Source organism: Balaenoptera borealis (genome assembly GCF_965194805.1).
Source record: "Balaenoptera borealis genome assembly, chromosome: 13".
Lineage (NCBI taxonomy): Eukaryota > Metazoa > Chordata > Mammalia > Artiodactyla > Balaenopteridae > Balaenoptera > Balaenoptera borealis.
In genome coordinates, this window is record NC_138870.1 from 12,718,376 (window position 1) to 12,739,941 (window position 21,566).

Consider the following 21,566-nt stretch of genomic DNA (forward strand, 5'->3'; position numbering starts at 1 on the left):
ATACTGGGTTATATATTAGCTAATCATTATGTAGCACCTGATGACTCAGTTAGGCATTTTGAATGATAAGGGAATAAAGCAGACTGGACCAAGTGAGCACATGTAATTAACTTACTGGCTCCCTAAATCTGCATTGGGGTCTCCAATATTGCAGGCTAAACTAATGGGGATACATGTGCCAGAGTGGGTGATACAATTAACTTTGAAGTGAATTTTAATGCCCAGCACTCTTTCGTTGTGTTGCCTTCCCAGACCTTCCCTCACCCTGCCCCCTTTGGCTCTTTCCTCCTGACCAATCTGTTGCTAATTCCCATTGGTGAACACATTTTATTCAAAGGCATAGATGAAGACATACTCATTAAATATTCAGGCATGTCAAATCTCGAAGAAAGAGCTAACAAAATAAATGACAAAATTATCTCTGCTATTGAATCCAACAAGATGACATTTTAAAAAGGATAAAATATACTTTGCATTTGGATTATAAAACGTGCTCTCAAGGGCAGGATGAGGGAAGATGTGACTTGCTAGCAGTTCATGTCAAAAAACACCTGAAGGTTTTAACAGGTCATGAGAAGCAACCATGAGAGAAACAAAGGCAGGATTAAACTCCCTGTAGATGTAACAAGTTTTGGGTCATGAGCAGTCACAATTAGTGGCACTCTGAGACCATCAAACAAGTATTGTGCTTCACATTGAGTCCTTTAGGACAGATACTGCTAATCTAGAATATATTCAGGAAAAGATTCATTGATGGGGGGTGACATAAACAAGATGGTGAAGTAGGAGGCCATGGACCCTCCTTCTCCCCACAAACACACCAATTCAGCAACAATTCACAGACAATTTCTCTCTGTGAGAAATTCAGAAATTCAGAATTTCTAAATTCTTCTACTTGGAAGGCTCCTACCCCCTGGGCAAACACAAAACCAGACTCACTGAAGCCAATAGAGAGGCTTGGGACACCCTCCCACTGGGGTCCCTGCCCCCAGCACAGCCATATAATCTGGAAGAGACATTTCAGCTCCAAGCTCCTCCCAGGAGAGGGAAGGCATTGTCCTGTACATTCAGCATCCCAGCTTTACTGAGGGGGACAACCTAGAAGAACGGCTTCTTCTGCCTTGCTACTCTTGGAACCCTGACAGGTCTGGAACAATCTAGCTACATAGGGGAGAATGAAGATGGCAGCTTGAGCTAGTGAATGCAATAGATCATTCTGCCTGCTCAACAGGGAGTGAATAGGATGAAAAATCCGAGCTCTCAGCTATACCGTGAGAAGGGAAAAAGTTGATGCATGTGTCCAGTATTCCAACTTTTCCAGGGCTTCCCAAAGAACTAACTTGTACCAGTCTTGTCAGTCTTGGAGGCCTGATGGGTTTGGCACAGTCTAGTTGTCTGGGAGAGAATGGAGATGGGGTTTGGGCAGGTAGATGCCATAGCTCTTCTCCCTGGCTTAGCACAGAATGAGCAGGTGAAAAAAAATCCGAGCTCTCAGCTTCCCCCAGGGGAAGACAAGAGTTGATACATGCACCCAGCACCCCAACTTCTCTGGGGCTACTCAGGGAACTGGCATATATCTGCTCTCTCACCAAAGGCACATGTTGTCTCTATATGGGTACTCCCACATGAAAAGACCCCTTCAAGTCCTCAACAGGTAACTGTTTCACCTAAATTTATAGAGGCAAAGACAGTTAAGCACAATGGAAAGGCAGAGGAATTGCTCTTAATTGAAAGATCAAGAGAAAACACCTGAAAAAATAAATAACGAAACAGAAATGAACAGTTTACCAGATAAAGAATTCAAAGCATTGGTAATAGGAGTGTTAACTAAATTAGGGAAAAGAAGTGATGAACTCAATGAACATTTTAACAAGGAACTAGAAAATATAAAAAAGACCCAATCAGAAACAAAGAATTCAATAAATGAAATAAAAAACACACTAGAAAAAATGAATAGCAGACTAAGTGGTACAGAAGAATGCATACGTGATCTGGAAGATAGAAAAATGGAAATCAGCCAATCAGAACAGCAAAAAGAAAAACAAGTTAAAAAAATGAAAACATTTTAAGAGGTCTCTGAGGTAACATTAAGCACATCAACATTCACAATATAGGGGTCTCAGAAGGAGAAGAGAGAGAGAAGGGGATCAAAAATGTATTTGAGGAAGTTATGGCTGAAAACTTCCCAAACCTGAGGAAGGAAACAGGTATCCAAATATAGGAAGAACAGAGGGGCCCAAACATGATGAACCGAAACAGACCCACAACAAGACATATCATAATTAAAATGGCAAAAGTTAAATATAAAGAGAGAATTATAAAGGCAAAAAGAGGAAAACAAAGGGTCATATACAAGGGAATCTTCATAAGGCTATCAGCTGATTTCTCTGCAGAAATTTTGCAGGCCAGAAGAGAGTGGCATGATATATTCAAAGTGCTGAAAGGGAAAAAAAACTGCAACCTAGGATAATCTACACAGTAAAGGAACCCTTGTACACTGTTGATGGGAATGTAAATTGGTGGAGCCACTATGGAAAATAGTACTGAGATTCCTTAAAAAACTAAAAATAGAAATACCATATGATCCAGCAATTCCACTCCTGGGTATATATCCAAAGAAAACAAAAATACTAATTCAAAAAGATACATGCACCCCAATGTTCATAGAAGCATTATTTACAATAGCCAAGACATGGAAGCAAACCAAGTGTCCATCAACAGATGAATGGAAAGAATATATATATATATATATATATATATATATATATATATATATATATATATTAATGGAATATTACTCAGTCAAAAAAAGAATAAAATTCTACCATTTGCAAAAATGTGGATGGATGTAGAGAAATATTATGCTAAGTGAAATAAGTCAGACAGAGAATGACAAATAGTGTATGATATCACTTATATGTGGAACCTAAAAAAATAAATGTATATAGCAAAACAGAAAGAGACTCACAGATATAGAAAACAAGCTAGTGGTTACCAATGGGAAGAGGGAAAGGGGGCCAAGAAAGGGTATGGGATTAAGAGATCCGAACTACTATGCATAAAATAGGTAAACAACAAAGATATATTGTACAGCAGTTAGAATTATAGCCATTATTTTGTAATAATTTTTAATGGAGTATAATTTATAAAAATATTGAATCACTACGCTGTGCACCTGAAACTAACATAATATTGTAAATCAACTATACTTCAAAAAATCACATAATCATCTCAATAGATGTAGAAAAAGCATTTTGCAAAATTCAGCACCTTTTCATGATAAAAACTTTGAACAAACTAGGAATAGAAGGAATATACCTCAACATAATAAAGACCATATATGACAATCCCAAAACTAATATTATATTCAATGGTGAAAACCTGAAATATTTTCCTCTGAGATCAGAAACAAGGCAAGAATGCCCACTCTCACTGCTTCTATTCAACATAATACTGGAAGTCCTAACCAGAGCAATTATGTTGAACAAAGAAATAAAAGGCATACAAATCAGGAAGGAAGAAATAAAATTCTTCTAGTTTGTAGAGAACACGGTCTTATATTAGGAAACTTTAAAGACTCCTTAAAAAAACCTGTTACTGCTAATCAACAATTTCAGGAAGTTTGCAGGATATGAAGTCAACATATAAAAATCAGTTTCTACACACTATCAACAAACTATCTGAAAAGGAAAATAGGAAAGCATTTCTACTTACAATAGCGCCAAAAAGAATAAAATATTTAGGAATAAACCTGAAGTAAAAGACTCATACACTGAAAACTATAAAACACTGATGAGAGAAATTAAGAAGACACAAATGGAAAGTCATCTCATGTTCATGATGAAAGATTCATATTACTAAAAAGTCCATAGTACCCAAAGCAATCTACAGATCAATGCAATCCTTATCAAAATCTCAATGGGAATGCACAATGGGAAAAGGATTGTCTCTTCAAAAAATGATGTTTGGGAAACTAGATATCCACACACAAAAGAATGGAATTGGACCCTTATATTACACTATACACAAAAATCAACTCAAAATGGGTTAAAGACTTAAATTTATGACTTAAAATTATAAAACTCCTGAAGAAAACATAGAGAAAAGTCTTTATGACATTGCTCTTGGTAATGATTTCATGGATATGACACTAAAACAGAGGTACCCAAAACAAATATAGGCAATTGTGACTACATCAAACTAAAAAGTTTCTGTACAATAAAGGAAAAATCAATGAGTGAAAAGGCTACCTAGGGAATGGGAGAAAGTGCTCACAAATCATATTTCTGATAAGAGGTCAGTCTCCAAAATATATAAGGAATACCTAGAACTCAGTAGCAAATGAATAAATAAATAAATACCTGATTTTAAAAAATGGGCAAAGGTCTTGAATAGATATTTCTCCAAATAAGATATATAAATGGCCAACAGATAAAGGAAAAGATACTGACACTAATCATCAGGGAAATACAGATCAAAAGCACACAGAGATATCACCTCATAACTGTCAGGATGGTAATTATCAGAAAGACAAGAAATAAGTGTTGGTGAAGTTGTGCAGAAATTGAAATTCTTGCACACTGTTGGTCGAATGAAAAATAGTGCAGCCGTTATAAAAAACAGTATGGCAGCTCCTCAAAAAATTAAATATAGAACTATCATATGATCTAGTAATCCCACCTCTAGGTCCAAAAGAATGAAATCAGGATATTAAAGAGATAATTGTACTCTCATGTTCATTGCAGTGCTACTCACAATAGCCAAGATGTGGAAACAAGCAAAATGTCCACTGACAGATGAATGGATAAAGAAAATGTGGTACACAATGGAAAAGTATTCAACCTTAAAAAAGAAGGAATTCTACAATGTGCAGCAACATGAATGAATCTTTCAACATTATGCCTGGTGAAATAAGCCAGTCACAGAAAGAAAAATACTGCATTATTCCACTTATATGCAGTATCTCAGATGGTCAAATTTGTAGAATTGAAGAGTAGATGGTGATTGTCAGGAGTTGGGTGGCGGGATGAAGAGTTACACATCAAGGGGCATAAAGTTTCAGTTAAGCAAGATAAATAAGCTCTAAAGATCTGCTGTACAACATTGTACCTTAGTCAACAATAATAATGTATTGAACACTTAAAATAGTTGAGATGGTGGATCTGATATTAAATTGCTTACCACAATAATAAGGTAATATAAAAGAAATTGTATAGCTTTGCTGTCTTAGAATTATGGCAAATGGAACGTGTAGCATTGGATCATTGGTAACATTTTGCTTGGTAAGTGAAATAGAGAGAAGAATTAAGGCCAAAATGTTTAAATCGATTCAATATAAGAAAAGTTTCTATTCTAACATTTAGTTATCCAAAAATGAACTAGTGCATCATGTGACCTAGAGAGTTTTGTAACACTAGAGTTTTAAGTGCAGACTGCATGATCATCTGTTAATGTATGGCCATATTGTATGGCATAGAGCAGGTACATGATAACTGTTTGTTAAATGTTAAATTCATACTAGCCATGCTACAGAAGGAAAGAGTGAGAGGTTGGGCTTGACTAAATTCTAAAATAGGTTGTGCAAGATGTTGATCAATGCCTTCTGAAAAGAATATTCTGTTGTCAAATTATCTTGTGAACCCCTGTGTTAAATAGACTCAGATTCCTTTATTGATGGACCACGCATCATATATGAGGGCTTCATATATTAAATCATATCTCTCTCTTTCACTCTCCAGATATATATATATATATATATATATATATATATATATATATATATATATATATATATCCCCAAAATGAGATATATAAAGTCTATAGAACTTATTTGAGCATAAAACAACTTTTGGCAGGATGCTGACGGGAACATTGTTCTTTAGAACACACGTTTGGGAAACTGGTCTAAATTTGCTTCGTTTTTCTTCCAACTCTTAATTCCATTTTAGATTTTCAAAGAGATGGGTGCTATTTGTCCATATGCTTCAACTAAACTTTGTAGTTCTAGCCACCTTTTCCTGGATACTGTGGCTATTTTACAGAAGTGTACTTATCAGTTTAGTGAAAAAATTTATCTCCTCTTTCTCAGCTCTGAAATGTCTTCTTTGGTATGCTCTCATGTTTGAGGACTAATTCACTCATATGAGTAAGTCACGGCACTTGAGATTTTCTTTGAGTGCTTTTGTAATACAAAATTATTACCCTTTAGAAGCCTTTCCAAGACTCCTTATAAGAAGGAAAATTCTCTCTTGGGATGTTTAAACACATGCATCCAAATATATGCAGATTATTTTCCTACTTTATTACAGGTTTGTTGTCAAAAGTGTGGTTATTATCACTAGGTGAAATAGGTAGAGACAAATTTTGTATATTGCTTTCTCCAAAGTAAAGGAATCAGAGTGTTTCTAGGTAAACACCATAAAAATCTCCTGTATGAACTGAGAAAAAGGCACATTTCTTTAACAGTATTTTCAAAGCTTAACCTCATGTTTTAACAACCCCAGATGACTTATGTTTCTGGCTTTCTTGTTTTTTGGTTAGCTTTCCATGTTTGAATTCACAGAAATGAGAGATGGAAAAACCCCCCACAGGTCACCCAGTTCATTTCTCTAAAGAAATTAACAGATAAATCTCATAATGCAGTCACATAAAGGAGTCTGGTGGGCAGGAGGGAGCTACATTTTAAATTCAGAAAAATTGGGGCCAATTTCAATCCTAGGATGAATTTAAAGCCCGCCAAGAGGTTTCCATATCCTCCCTCTACTTTATATGTGTGTGTGTGTGTGTGTGTGTGTGTGTGTGTGTGTTTGTGTGTACATATTCATAGACTGAGCAATTGAGCCATGACACATTCTGACTGTTTAACAGTGAGGTAGCAGGAGAAGGGAAGATAAGAAAGAAGCAGTCACAAGACTGAAAAATGTCAGTGTCAGGGGAAAGGGGCTAAGGCCTTTATGCCCTTGCCTTGAACAGTTTTGGGATGTGGGCTGTTTCTAGAAAGGGGCAAGCTGCTCTTTTCAGCTCAGGGCAATTTTAGGAGAGAGACTCAGCTACCTGCAAGCCATCAGCTGCCAGCATCTGAGGGAGTGAGTGCCTCAGCCCTGAAGAAGGGATCTCGGGAAAGTACTGCAGCGTCAGTTAAAGTCCACACTTGCACTGTTACATCCACTTGCTTCATGCAATATGTTCTAGGAACAGCTTCTCCAGGATTTTGGTTGGTCCCTTTTCCAGGAAAAATTTACAATAGATAGATTCTAGTCACACTTTCCTGGATACTACGGCTGTTTTACAGAAATGTCTTTCCCAGTTTTAGTGTAACAACTATCTCCTCTTTCCCAGCTTTGTAATTTCTCCTCTGGTATATTCACATGTTTGAAGTATAATTCGCTCCTGGAGCAAGTTAGTATACTTGTGAAGGTTACAGCCCCTGCTCCTGCAGCTGGTCACAAGGCCACTACTAATACTCGTTGTATTCCTCTTTAACTGCCCATTCTAGATCCCCTCACTCTTAGTTAGCACATCTGGTGGTCTAGGTGTGTAAGTTAGTAAGTGAAATAGACCCTCATTCCTGAGAGTGTGAGCTGATCACCATGCCCTGCTCAGACCATGGCTGATATACTTGTCCATTTACTGTTCCGAATGGGCAGAGAAATATCAAGCTATATTACAATGGCTTACCTGGATAGCAAATGTGTTTTTCCCTTCTTAGATTCAGAAGCCCTATCTTCTCCTGATGAATATGCTCAACCATCCCCTTTAGGAAAGATGACTCCTTTACTTGCTAACTGGTCTTTTATCATGAAAAACCTGAAGTGACCAGCGAGCAGCTAGAACTTAAAAATGGGACTCTTCCAATGTCCCTGGTGAAATTATTCTCTCTGTATGAACCAGGATTTCCAGGCCCACAGATATTAGAATTTTAAGGATAGAAAATATAAATTCCTCATGTGAGTTACAAAATATGATACATAGAGCCACTCCTGCTTTCATACCTTAGTTCTCAGACCCATGTATTCTTCCTATTGGAAACATACCACTATATAATGCTTGGTAGTTTAGAGTGTATAACACATCCTGCATAAAGGTGCCCCATTCTTTTAGGGAAAGCAGAGTAGATTAATATGTTCTGGTCTGAATTAACTTCAGTTGCCAGGGATTCTTACTGGGGGAGGGGTCATGGAAGCAGATTTATCTGGTGATAGAGAGGTAACAATGTCTGGGTTCCAGAGAAGGACCATCTAGGATGAAATAGAACCCTAATTCACAAATAAAAAACCAGAAGCAATCTAGGCAAAGTTTCAGGGTTCCAAATCAAAATGAGTTTAGGATAGAATTTACTTTCATTAGAGTTCTGCATTATGACAAGGAACTAGGCCAGAAGCAGTAGGATTGAGAAACTGAAGGAAAGTCTACTGATGATGGATAATCAAGGTACTCAAGAACTTGGGTGTAGAACATCAGATTACTTGCAGATTTCTATTATTAAAAAGGTAGATGTATAGATGAAAATAGTGCTTTAACATACTACAACTACTGCTATATAAGCGTATAACTGTAACTGCATTCTAACGTGGATATTTTATTATTACATAAAAGTATTGGTGTAAGAATTCCAAACCCAGTTGAGCATGAAAGCTAAGATCATGATTTTCCTTAAATCAGAATGAACTTCCCTGGCCTAATCTTCTGAAACTGCATGCTCTGTCAGCATAGGTAGAAGAGAGGAAGAATGGAGTGAGTACAAACTGGCCAGTGCTATCAGTAGCTTTTGGTTATAAGTCCTGCTGGCTGCCTTCAAGAGGTACTGTCTTGTTATTTCTTAATATCCAGAGTATAGTGCATTATAATAATAGTAATAGTACAATAGAAAATAACAGTAGAAATAGCTAACACTTATTAAGCACTTACCATATGCTAGACAGTGTTTTGTGCACTTTAAATATAATCCTTTATTTAATATTTACAACTCTAAGGTGGGAACTAGAATTATCTTTTTTACAGATAAGGAAACTGAGGCCCAGCAAGGTTAATTAACTTAACCAAGAATTTCACAGTTCAAAGTGGTAGAGCTGGGAGGCCTACTTCCAAAGTCCTTATTCTCAAATGCTATGCCAAAATCCTAAATTGCTTTTATGGGAAGGGAGCAGAGCATCCTGGTTGTGTTTAAACACTCTTTGGTTCCCAGGATGTACTACTCCATGAAAGGCCTTACCAAGATCATTAATGGGGAAAAAAAATAAGACCTGTGACCTATCACTTCATGTGTCTTAGCTCTAGACAAATCAGAATATTTCAAAAAAGAAATAGAACTGAGAAGGTAGATAAAATTCTGACTGAGGTGGAAACTACATTAAAAATAGCTTCATCAGATGGGGAAGTGGGAGATTGTTACACATATATGGATCATTTATAAATAACCCTTTAAAAAATTGGCTTAAGGAATTAGATTTTATGAGGTCAGGACAAGTGAATTTCTCAAGAGAATAGAATTACCTGCCCTTGCAATAGTCATTTAGTCTCTAAGCTCTCAAATTACTCAGTGTAAAAGAAGGGAGTTGAATTAGGTTATTGCTGAACTCCTTGCCAGCTCAAAAACTATGAATCTAGTGTTGTATAATAAATAAAACAAGAGGTCTGGAGCTGAAGGACACTGGTCTCCCAATTTACTATCTGAATATCTGTCACAGGTCTGGTTCCTGGGAAACAAACTTTAAGACTTGGAAGTCTGTATACAGATGGTTTATTGGGGAGTACTCTTGAGTATAACAGGAGAGGGGAGAGGGAAGTAGGAGCAGGCAGAGTGAGCATCTGAGCTGTTATGCAATTGCAATAAATGCTTCAGCCAAGTCTATGGGGGACTCTGAGGCTGGGATGACCGTTTGGAGTAGTTGTGCCTGATAATGGACTTTAGGCCAATAATAAGTCTCAGGGATGGGGCTTACCTTCTTTCTGGAAACAAATAAAGAAGGAGACAAAATATACAAAGCAATGGTTTTCAAGGCCTTGGACATCAAGCAATGAAAGAGAGTGATCCCTAGGAGATGGGAAACAAACAAAATGAGTCCTGTGATTGCCACAGATTATTATCTTAAGAGAATTTCCAGGCCATGGTTCAGGGAGGTGGGACCAAGATGCAATCTAGTGGACATTATGAGGTGAAATGGAGTTGTAAGTCCTGGGAGAATATGGTGGTTCTAGTTCACATGACAAAATACTGGAGAGGAGAGAGTATCTCTGGATATCTGTGGAGAGAACCTCTCATGTAGGCAGCAGAAAACTGATTGGCACATACATGTGGGGAAATGACCATCCAAGCGGAACAGAGGGAACAGTGGTTGGCACTAACTCAGGGCTGGGATTATTGCCTATTCCTACCACCCAATCATGGGATATTGGGTGCAGTATTCAGAAGGTCTTGCCTCAGTGTGGGGGAAATAATTGTCCCTAGACTAAATGCTGCATTGGTCTCATTTTAAAAACAAAACTTAAAATGATCAAGCTTTTCCCAAGTGATTTAACTGCATCCTAGAACAAAGTTCAAGAATACTTACAGAAATACAGGGATATCTAGCACACAAAAAGGTACAGTTTGCAATTTCTGGCGTCAAATAAAAGATTAACAGGAGTTCAAAGAGGTAGGAAATTATGATCCATAATAAGTAGAATAATTAATCAAAATCAACCTGGAAGTGACTCAGTTATTGAAATTAACAGATAAGGACATTAAAATAGTTATCATAACAGTATCCAAGATGTTAAAAATGTTGAGACATGGAGAATACGAAAACACCCATATCAAACTTCTGGAGATGAAAACTGTAATGACTGAGATGAAAAATACACAGAATGGGATTAACAGTAAATTAGATATTGCTGAAAATAAAGTTAGTAAACTTGTAAATACGTTAAAAGAAACTGTCAAAAATGAAACACACAGGACTTCCCTGTGGCACAGTGGTTAAGAATCCACCTACCAATGCAGGCGACATGGGTTTGATCCCTGGCCTGGGAAGATCCCACATGCCGCAGAGCAACTAAGCCCGTGTGCCACAACTACTGAGCCTGCGCCCTAGGGCCCGCAAGCCACAACTACTGAGCCTGCGTGCCACAACTACTGAAGCCCACGTGCCTAGAGCCTATGCTCTGCAACAGGATCAGCCACCACAATGAGAAGCCCGTGCACCGCAACAAAGAGTAGCCCCCACTCACCGCAACTAGAGAAAGTCCACGCGCAGCGACAAAGACCCAATGCAGCCAAAAATAAATAAATAAATATTTTTTTAAAAAAAATATGAAACACACAGAGAAAAAACAACTTATAAAAATGAAAATAACATCAGGAAGCTATGGAACAACTTCAAGTGACCTAATTTGCATGTCATTGCAGTCTTCAAAGGAGAAGAGGAGCGAGGGAGGGAAAATATTTGAAGAAATAATGACTGAAAACTTTCTAAACTTAATTCATTTCAAGAAGCTCAATAAACGCCAGGAACAAGAAAAATAAGGAAAACCACACCAAGATGCATCATAACCAATTTAGTCAAAACCAATGATAAAGAGAAAAACCTTAGAAGCAGCCAGAGATAAAAGACACAGTGCATACAGACATATAAAGATAGGAATGGCAACAGATTTTATAACAGAAACATTGTAAGCTAGAGGACAGTGGAACAATATCTTAAAGGAATTAGAAGAAAAAACTGGCAGCATAGGTTTCAATATACAGTGAAAATATCTTTCAAATATGAAGGCAACTTTTTAAAACGTAAAGAATCCAGCAGACCCGCACTATGAGAAATGTTAAAGGAAGTCCTTCAGACAGGAAGAAAATGACACCAGATGGAAATACGGATGCACAAAAGAATGAGGTCCCTGGAAACGGAAATTACATGGGTAAACGTATGAGATATTTTTGTATTACCTAAACCTTTTAGAAAATAATTGACTGTTTAAAACAAAAGTAATAAAAAAGTATTGTAGGATCTATAACATAGGTAAAAGTAAAATAATAATCACACTGTTTAGACTCTTTACATATGAGATTATTGAGATAGGTTTAAGTCTATCATCTTGCCATTTGTTTTAAATTTGTCCCTTTTGTTGTTTTGCTCCCCTTTTCCTCTATTTTTTTTTTTCTCTTCCTTTTGGATTACTTGACCTTGATGCAAAAGAGATGGGAAACAAATAAGGTAAGCAATTGTCCCAACCTCTTAGAGAGTTTTCAGGCCATGGGACAGAAAATGAAACCCAGAGAGAATGTTATGGCCTTCCTAACTGCTGCCAGTATATCTGGTGACCATGTGAATAATGCCTCAGTTTGAGTGGCATGCCACTGCATTTACTACAGTGTCTTCAGAAAGTTACACCTCTGAGTTTCAGTTTTACCATCTAATACGTATTACTCATCTTCTGCATTTTTCTAAAATCTAATGAGTTACTGCATGCAATAGAGCTTAGAAAATTGTAGAACACCCATCATTATATTAATACGATGATGGGTTAAATTATATGACACACATTACTGTGATGAATCTAACAGTTTCAGAATTGGCTGATCACTCCCAGGCATGACTAGTCCGTCTGGTTTTTTAGTTTTCATTGAATACCCTTTGTGAACAGACATAGCACCAAGGCTATAGAGAGAAAAGAAATTGCAGTTACAGTGCCTGCGCTCAAAGAATTTACCATAACGTTAGACAAACAAATACACAGAAAAAGAAATTTAATCAAAACATGAATTGAATAATATCATTGTACTTGAATCCTTACATAAATTCTTTTTTTAATTTTTTTTTTTGTTGAAGTATAGTTGATTTACAATGTTGTGCCAGTCTCTGCTGTATAGCAAAGTGACTTTAAATACATTCTTGAAGCGCTGGATACTGGTTTGAGTAGTGTGATGGGAGCTGGGTGGACTTAACCATCACTGATTTCATAAAGTACTTGAATCTTAAGCTGGGTTTTGAAGGCATAGAAAGATGCTACACTAAAGAGATGAAGGCAGGGGGCCTACCAGAAGGAACGGATGTAGGGGTGGACATGCACCAGTCCTCATGACAGAGGCGAACAAGGTCTGAATTGGGATTGAGAAATCCTGGGCTCTGTCCCTAACTACCAAACAGGAGACTCTGGAGCCTCCTCATTGGCAAACCAGGCTTAAGGGAGCTCTAGCATTTTGTATGGCTCCAAAATTCCATGATCGAATCTTGTAAAAATGTCTGGTCATTTTGAAAGCACACATATTTTCTTGGCTCAAGTAAGAGCATCTTACTGTAGCATCTTAGGATATGATAACATTCAGGTGAAGGTGATGAGCCAAGGTACAGAGTCTGGAATCCACATGGAAGGAATTTAGGAGTCATGTAAAGTTTGGGAGCAGGGGACTTTCCTGGCGGTCCAGTGGTTAAGACTCTGCACTTCCAATGCAAGGGGCGCGGGTTCAATCCCTGGTGGAGGAGCTAAGATCCCACATGCTGCACGGTGGCCAAGGAAAAAAGTTTGGGAGCAGGAAAATCATATGACTGATCATCTATGATGTTTGAAAATCCTGGAAAACATATAATAGGAAGCAGTGATTCACTGATCCCAAGGTAGAGAGAGTCTAGACAAGTTATGGGTGAGTGAGTGCCTTCTAAGATTTGTTCTTCCTATGCACTTATGCTTCTAATCAACATTAGAACACGATTATCAGAATCTACTGTTCTGGGCTAGGTGGGCCTTGATTGAACTATTTCAGCATTTTCCCAGAAGAAATCAGACTCACAAAATGTAAGTATCCAACCAGAAGTTTATTATGGAATAATCACACATCTTAACTTCCCTTTGACCTTCACTCCACTGCACTTTCATTGCTTTTCAACTGGGGGCAGGAAAGAGGAGTGCAGCCAGACAAGAACATTTAAGGAACAATTAAGCAATTCGTATGTGTCTATATAGTTCAGTGATGCTACTGCAAGGGAATACAAAACCAGGCACCAGGCTCTGGAAAGAAACTTTTTCCAATCTCATTTGGCCCCTGGGCGCTGCCGGAAATAATGATTGTAAGCAGCATTGTATCCATAAAGCATGGCATAGCGTTCGCAAAGTTTGAAGTCATCACAAGCTTCCCTGTTGATCTCATATGCAGGTTTGCTGTGTTCGCGGATTCTAGAAAGTGAAAAAAAAGAGGCCCGAATTGAGAGGCATAAAGAAAGTGGAGAAATGAGAAAAAGGAAAAGAAAAAAAAAAAAGAATAAGAAAATATCGTAGAGAGATCTCATTCATCACCCAATATGAAGAGATACTTGTAGAACAGGGAGGAAAGGTGGAACAGGGATTTTCTTTTTTAATGAAAATAGAAATTTTCTTTCTGTCCTCCTTTTCCTCCTCCCTCCCTCTCCTTTCTGGGCCTTTCACAAAATAGTCTTCTAGAAATTCAGTTGTTTTCTGTACATTGTTTTTAAATTCTTTGATTTGGGAATATAATTAGAAATAATATATATGATGGAGAAAAACCCATTTCTCACTCCATTCAGATCTGGGAAAGATGACCTCCCCCATCAAGTTGTGTCACCTACCTCTCCTGGGCTTTCACCCTCCATCTCTGTTGCGGGGATATAAAGATATTAGCATTTCTCCTGTTAATGAAGGGATCTTAAAACAGAAAATAAGTGCAGTTTTAGGGAAACAATCGTTGAAAATATTTCCATGAATATTCTCTGACACAAACATATTTGAAAGCTCATTCATTCTTGCATTTCTTGTAACTAGAGATCTGCGAAAATTAAATGGGTAGATAAAGCAGATTTCATAAACTGCCTGATCAAATACCCGATTTTGGTATTCCTACTCAGTGTGTTTTTTATTCCTGTGAGGAGAAATTCTCTCTGTCCTGAGGCCTTGTTAAGCATAATTTTAGATTTCCAGTAAATGAACAGTTTAAACATCATAAAAATAATGAACAAATTAAAGATGAGAGTGATATGCTATTTATTCCTATACTCAGTCTTTATAAGTTGATATTTGATAACATCCAACTGCTGATGCCTGTGGTCTCCCAGCGGACTCGGCCTCCAATTCTGTACTTTGTCATTTGTCATTACTCCTTGTTTTCCATCTGTGTGGTTGATGTGGTACCGACTTAAAATCCCCAAATGAGATTTTATGGCTTCTAAGTATGTTGAAAGTATACTTGCCATCTTACACTATTTCAAACTTAAAAAATTGCTCATCTGGTGATTTTTTTATAGTTGAATTTTTAAATTTACTTTAGTTTTCCAAAAGAGACCCTCTTTTCCCTCCCTGTTAAATATATTACCTTTTTGTCTATTTAAGAATTGGGAGAGATTCTTCAATACATGAGATTTCAATAAGGAAGTCAAATATTCACTTACTGATTTCATAGGATTCCATGCTTTCATAAGATTCTGGAATTTAAAAAAAAGACCCATTTTATTGTTACCTTTCACGCACCGCAACAGTCTAAATATAGGGAAGGAAGGGGAGGGAAGAGCCAAAAAGATGGGAGAAATATATTTAGCAGTGTGGTTATTACAAATTTGAGGCATTTAGGATTTATAAGTTGTTTCTCTAGCTCTGTCCTTGTTGGGATTACTCTACTCTTTAGTTTTTCCGGTGTTGAAGGAGCTGGTGGCCGTGGTATTGCCTAAAATTTCCCAAGGGCTATGAAGTCTTTAGTCTCGAGAAATAAGACAATTTAAGCGCTGCACACAAGGCTCCAGAGAGCCTTCCTTGATTAATTTGGGGCCTGTCTGAGAGCAGGGCCAAGGAAGGGACAAAGGGCCTAGAAAGCAGGAAAGTCTCTCCAGGCAGGCTGGGCAGATGGCTCAGCTTGGCTTTCCCAAGACAAGTTTCTAGGAGGTTCTGAAAGCCTCTTAAGAACCTGTGTGAAATTGACAGCCACAGAAACCACTGGCTTCAGCTGACATCTCACACTGGGAACAATGCCAGTTCAGAGAAAGAACCTTAGACGATGCCAAAGCAACAGTTCTCTTCTTTCTACCACCCTCCTGGGCACAGCAGGTAAATCTGGCAATAAGAAGCTCATGTTTGTAAGCAAGTGAATATGCTTGAAAAGTCAAAAAGAAGGTGAAGAAACCAAATCTTCTGACACAGAAAACTGGTGAATAATTTCAAGAGTAAGAAGCAAAATACAGATGGTTATTAATATAATTTAGCTCAAGAATACCTGGAATATCCAGATAATTGAAGCATAAGACTGAATGATCTAAAAATAATTTTGCTTCAGATTTCCTTTCATTAGCTTTGAACAGACACAGATATATTTAACAACACATAGAAACCAAGCAAGATTTGTCTTTTAACAATAGAAACTAAGAACTCGATTTTTCTCTGAGGTTCTTTAAGTGTAAAACTTTATTTTTCAATTCATTCACTGAAGAAATATCGGAAGTTCGGGAGACTGTCTTGCTCTTAGAGAGAGGTATACATAAAACTTCATGTGAAAACTGAATCTCTTAAAGGGGAGTGATTCAACCAATACCCTTAACCAACTGTTATCAAAGTCTAAACAAACATCCTTAAAAAATGAGAGCTTAGGGGCTGGGAAGTTGATATCTTCTTTCTGAAACAGCAGAATTTCCAAGTATAGAGTGACTTACCATAGAAAGAACTTGCCTGCTAAGTTACTTACAATAGTCTGGATATTGAGGATATAAAAAAGACTTGATGGAACAGATCAGTGTTCAAAGGGCTTGGGAAATGTTAAATTCATGGTCCTCTAAGATTATAATAGAGAAAGGGGGAAGAAGAGGAGGAGGGAGAGGAAAAATCCATGTAAACTGAAGTCAGAGGCAGAAAAGAAAAAAACAAAGAAACGGCAGGAGAAAGTTCTCACCATAACACAGAGCTGCCACAGCCAAGGCAGCCAGGATGGAGAGAAGGAGAAGGCTCTTCATGGTGTCTCCGGGTCACTCTCACTGTCTTGTGCAGCAGTGGTGGAGAGAGAGGCTCCTACAGGCTGCTGGTGAAAGGCTGTGGAGTTTTTATAAGAATCAGAGCAGCTGAAAGGGGAGGAGCCAGCGGGAGGGGGCCGGAGAAGGTGGGGACTTGTTGGCACTCAACTAGCACTGGGACTTTTCCCAAATATTCATTCCTTACGGATATTATCTACTCCGGGTGAACAGTTTTCCCTCACTTCTGGACCCGACTGTGCTACAGCAGCTGCTGCCCTGGTACACAAGTTGTGGCCACCCTATGTCTGGGTCAGAGCTGGCACAGGTCCACGGAGAAGGGAGTTGCCACAAACACATGTTTGCCTTTCTAATTCCTTCTCTGGTCTGCCCTCTTGGCTCTGACTTTGGGTCTTTCAGGTCTGGTCCATAAACAGAGCCATAGTGTTCTGTTTGCTCCCCTGATGGATGGATGAGAGGTTCTGGGGGAGAAAGGACTTTACTTCCTATACTGGCACTAATTTAGAATTATTTTTCCAGTAGGGCTGAACTATTAATCCTAACCAATTGGGTGTTCACCTGATGATATAGCCTGATGCATTTTTCCAGGTGCTCAGGTCAGAGATGGCCAGGGACCCCCTGAGTTCTGTTTCCTCAGTTGGCTCCGTAGCAACTTGCCCATCCAGTTTTGTGAGTTGAGCTCACACCTGTGCCCTGATGCTCTCTCAGGCTGGATATCACTCATCTAAAGTGCAGCAAGGATATGAAGGTACCCATCTTGCATTTTCTGAAGGCACTGTCTTGATAATGAACTAATTCAATATGCTTTTAGTGAGTGGCCGATGAGATGCAAGGTACCCTGCTAGGTGATGCGGGTGACCTAGAGACAACCAAGACAGTCCCTAAGGAGGTAAGTAAGAACTACTTACTATTCGCTTTGCTCTTTAGCTGTCCTGTATCCTCCAACACAGATTTTCACAAACACACACCTCCACTGTACCATCAGAACCAGTGGCACTGTTTCTTTTCTTTTAGGAGGAAGATTGCAGTTTGGTGTCTCTGGTTGTCTTGTAGACAGAGGTCTTTTATTTTTTAGCCTCTTGGACAATCAGAAAACTTTTTCTATCAGATGTGTCTCTGTCGCCTGGGTACCAAAGAGTCTTCCTGGCAGACAAATAGACTTGCATCACAGAGCAGCAGATTGTAGAAGAGGTAAAGTTGCAGGACCTCTAACTTGGGCTGGATCAGCAAAAGGGCTGGGATGAGGGTGGGTGGATGTACTTTTCAATAAAGAAAGATTTATTGCTAAGAGCGGTGATGAACAACTAGGTGGGGCCTCATGCCTCATTCTTTTTGTCTTATTGGGATGGACTTACCCTCCCAAACCCCAACCTGTGAAGAGCTTTAATAAATAATAAAGGATTTCCTGTTAAAGGAAAAACTCAGTTGTAGTCTGAAGGATTACTGAGTTCTAAGGGACCAATAAAATTCAGGTTTTCCCCCCAGATTTTTTCATATTGAGATATACTCTTTGGGATAAAATCTTAAAAAAGACCTCAGAAAGAAGACAATGTATGATCACCTTTGATAAATTCAACTATCACAATTTATACTCACAAGACTGGGGGTTGTTTTCCTCTTTAAATCACAAATTTGCTCTCAGTGTTAGCTTCTGTGCCCTTTTTCCAAGATAAATCATCCAGATCATTATATTTGCAAAAGCCAGTTTACTACATGGCATGGTTTTGGGGGAACAAGCTAGCCATGGCTTGTTCATATAGCATTTTATATGTACTCAACTTAATCACTAACCCCCAATCATTATGATTTGAAACAAGTTTAATTCCAATGTTTCACCCTAAAAAGAGTAGGCTACTCACCTCTCACCCCCATCCCATCTCCAGAATTAAAGAGGATTCTCTCTTCTCCAGCTACAAACACATGCTTCGTAATGTACACTAGCTCTGTCTTTCTCCAGTCGGTTCTAGCAGTCCCCTCTACTCCCAAATGCAGATGGCGTCTGTGCTCTGTCAGCCTTCTGACCTCACAATTGTTTAGTTTTACATTCGCTAAGTCCAAACTTGAAAATTTTACATTTGTCTTTCCAATTTAAGCTTCACCTTTTTCACAAGTTATCTTAAATATTGCTTCCACTGGTTTTCCTAAACGTTTACGCATCTCTCTTTATCATCTTGCTTTTTGTAAGGCTAACACTTTCTTTCGGAAACTATCTCTCACGAGTCTCTTATCTCTCCTTTCCAATGTTTCCATCTATGCCTGGGTTCTCCTATGCTCAATCCCATTTATATATGATTTGAAAAATGATTAACATCTGCGAGAATTCAGGACTCTTCCTTTTCTCTCCTCCCGTATCACTCTGAGTCTCAAAGACAATTTTGTATATGTCAACTCCAGCCACGTATTCTTTTTTTTTTTTTAACATCTTTATTGGAGTGTAATTGCTTTACAATTGTGTGTTAGTTTCTGCTGTATAACAAAGTGAATCAGCTATACATATATCCCCATATCTTCTCCCTCTTGCGTCTCCCTCCCACCCTCCCTATCCCACCCCTCTATTTGGACACAAAGCACCGAGCTGATCTCCCTGCTATGCGGCTGCTTCCCACTAGCTATCTATTTTATATTTGGTAGAGTATATATGTCAATGCCACTCTCTCACTTTGTCCCAGCTTACCTTTCCCCCTCCCCGTATCCTCAAGTCCATTCTCTATGTCTGCGTCTTTATTCCTGTCGTGCCCCTAGGTTCTTCATAACCTTTTTTTTTTTTTTTTAGATTCCATATATATCTGTTATCATATGGTATTTGTTTTTCTCTTTCTGATTAGTTGACTCTGTATGACAGTCTCTAGGTCCATCCACCTCACTACAAATAACTCAGTTTCGGTTCTTCTTATGGCTGAGTAATATTCCACTGTATCTATGTTCCACATCTTCTTTATCCATTCATCTGTCAATGGACACTTAGGTTGCTTCCATGTCCTGGCTATTGTACATAGTGCTGCAATGAACATCATGGTACATGACTCTTTTTGAATTATGGTTTTCTCGGGGTATATGCCCAGTAGTAGGATTGCTGGGTTGTATGGCAGTTCTATTTTTAGATTTTTAAGGAACCTCCATACTGTTCTCCATAGTGGCTGTATCAATTTACATTCCCACCAACAAGAGGGTTCCCTTTTCTTGACACCCTCTCCAGCATTTATTGTTTGTAGAGATTTTGATGATGGCCAGTCTGACTGGTGTGAGGTGATACCTCATTGTAGTTTTGATTTGAATTTCTCTAATGATTAGTGATGTTGAGCATCACTAATCATGTGATGTTGGCAATGTGTTTGTTGGCAATCTGTATATCTTCTTTGGAGAAATGTCTCTTTAGGTCTTCTGCCCATTTTTGGATTGGGTTGTTTGTTTTTTTGATATTGAGCTGCAAGAGTTGCTTGTATATTTTGGAGATTAATCCTCTGTCAGTTGCTTCATTTGCAAATATTTTCTCCCATTCTGAGGGTTGTCTTTTCGTCTTGTTCATGGTTTCCTTTGCTGTGCAAAAGCTTTTAAGTTTCATTAGGTCCCATTTGCTTATTTTTGTTTTTATTTCCATTTCTCTAGGAGGTGGGTCAAAAAGGATCTGCTGTGATTTATGTCATAGACTATTCTGCTTATGTTTTGCTCTAAGTGTCTGGCCTTACATTTAGGTCTTTAATCCATTTTGAGTTTATTTTTGTGTATGGTGTTAGGGAGTGTTCTAATTTCATTCTTTTACATGTAGCTGTCCAGTTTTCCCAGTACCACTTATTGAAAAGGCTGTCTTTTCTCCATTGTATATTCTTGCCTCCTTTATCAAAGATAAGGTGACCACATGTGCATGGGTTTATCTCTGGGCTTTCTATCTTGTGCCATTGATCTATATTTCTGTTTTTTGTGCCAGTACCATACTGTCTTGATTACTGTAGCTCTGTAGTATAGTCCGAAGTCAGGGAGCCTGATTCCTCCAGCTCCATTTTTCTTTCTCAAGATTGCTTTGGCTATTCGGGGTCTTTTGTGTTTCCATACAAATTGTGAATTTTTTTTGTTCTAGTTCCGTGAAAAATGCCATTGGTAATTTGATAGGGATTGCACTGAGTCTGTAGATTGCTTTGGGTAGTACAGTCATTTTCACAATGTTGATTCTTCCAGTCCAAGAACATGGTATACCTCTCCATCTGTTTGTATGGTCTTTAATTTCTTTCACCAGTGTCTTACAGTTTTCTGCATACAGGTCTTTTGTCTCCTTAGGTAGGTTTATTCCTAGGTATTTTATTCTTTTTGTTGCAATGGTAAATGGGAGTGCTACCTTAATTTCTTTCAGATTTTTCGTCATTAGTGTATAGGAATGCAAGAGATTTCTGTGCATTAATTTTGTATCCTGCTACTTTACCAAATTCATTGATTAGCTCTAGTAGTTTTCTGGTAGCATCTTTAGGATTCTCTATGTATAGTATCATGTCACCTGCAAACAGTGACAGTTTTACTTCTTTTCCGATTTGGATTCCTTTTATTTTTCTTCTCTGATTGTTGTGGCTAAAACTTCCAAAACTATGTTGAATAATAGTGGTGAGAGTGGGCAACCTTGTCTTGTTCCTGATCTTAGTGGAAATG

General features: G+C 38.2%; 1 protein-coding gene across 1 annotated transcript; it reads right to left on the reverse strand.

The window, feature by feature from the left end:
• Positions 1 to 13,768: 13,768 nt before the first annotated feature.
• On the reverse strand, positions 13,769 to 17,003 carry MGP (matrix Gla protein). The gene is made up of 4 exons (XM_082352614.1): positions 16,856 to 17,003; positions 15,372 to 15,404; positions 14,556 to 14,631; positions 13,769 to 14,145 (listed from the first exon to the last, which is right to left on the reverse strand). Exons 1-4 carry the CDS (start codon positions 16,914 to 16,916, stop codon positions 14,004 to 14,006), a joined length of 312 nt encoding a protein of 103 aa, XP_082208740.1. The 5' UTR covers positions 16,917 to 17,003; the 3' UTR covers positions 13,769 to 14,003.
• Between the last annotated feature and the right edge of the window lie 4,563 nt (positions 17,004 to 21,566).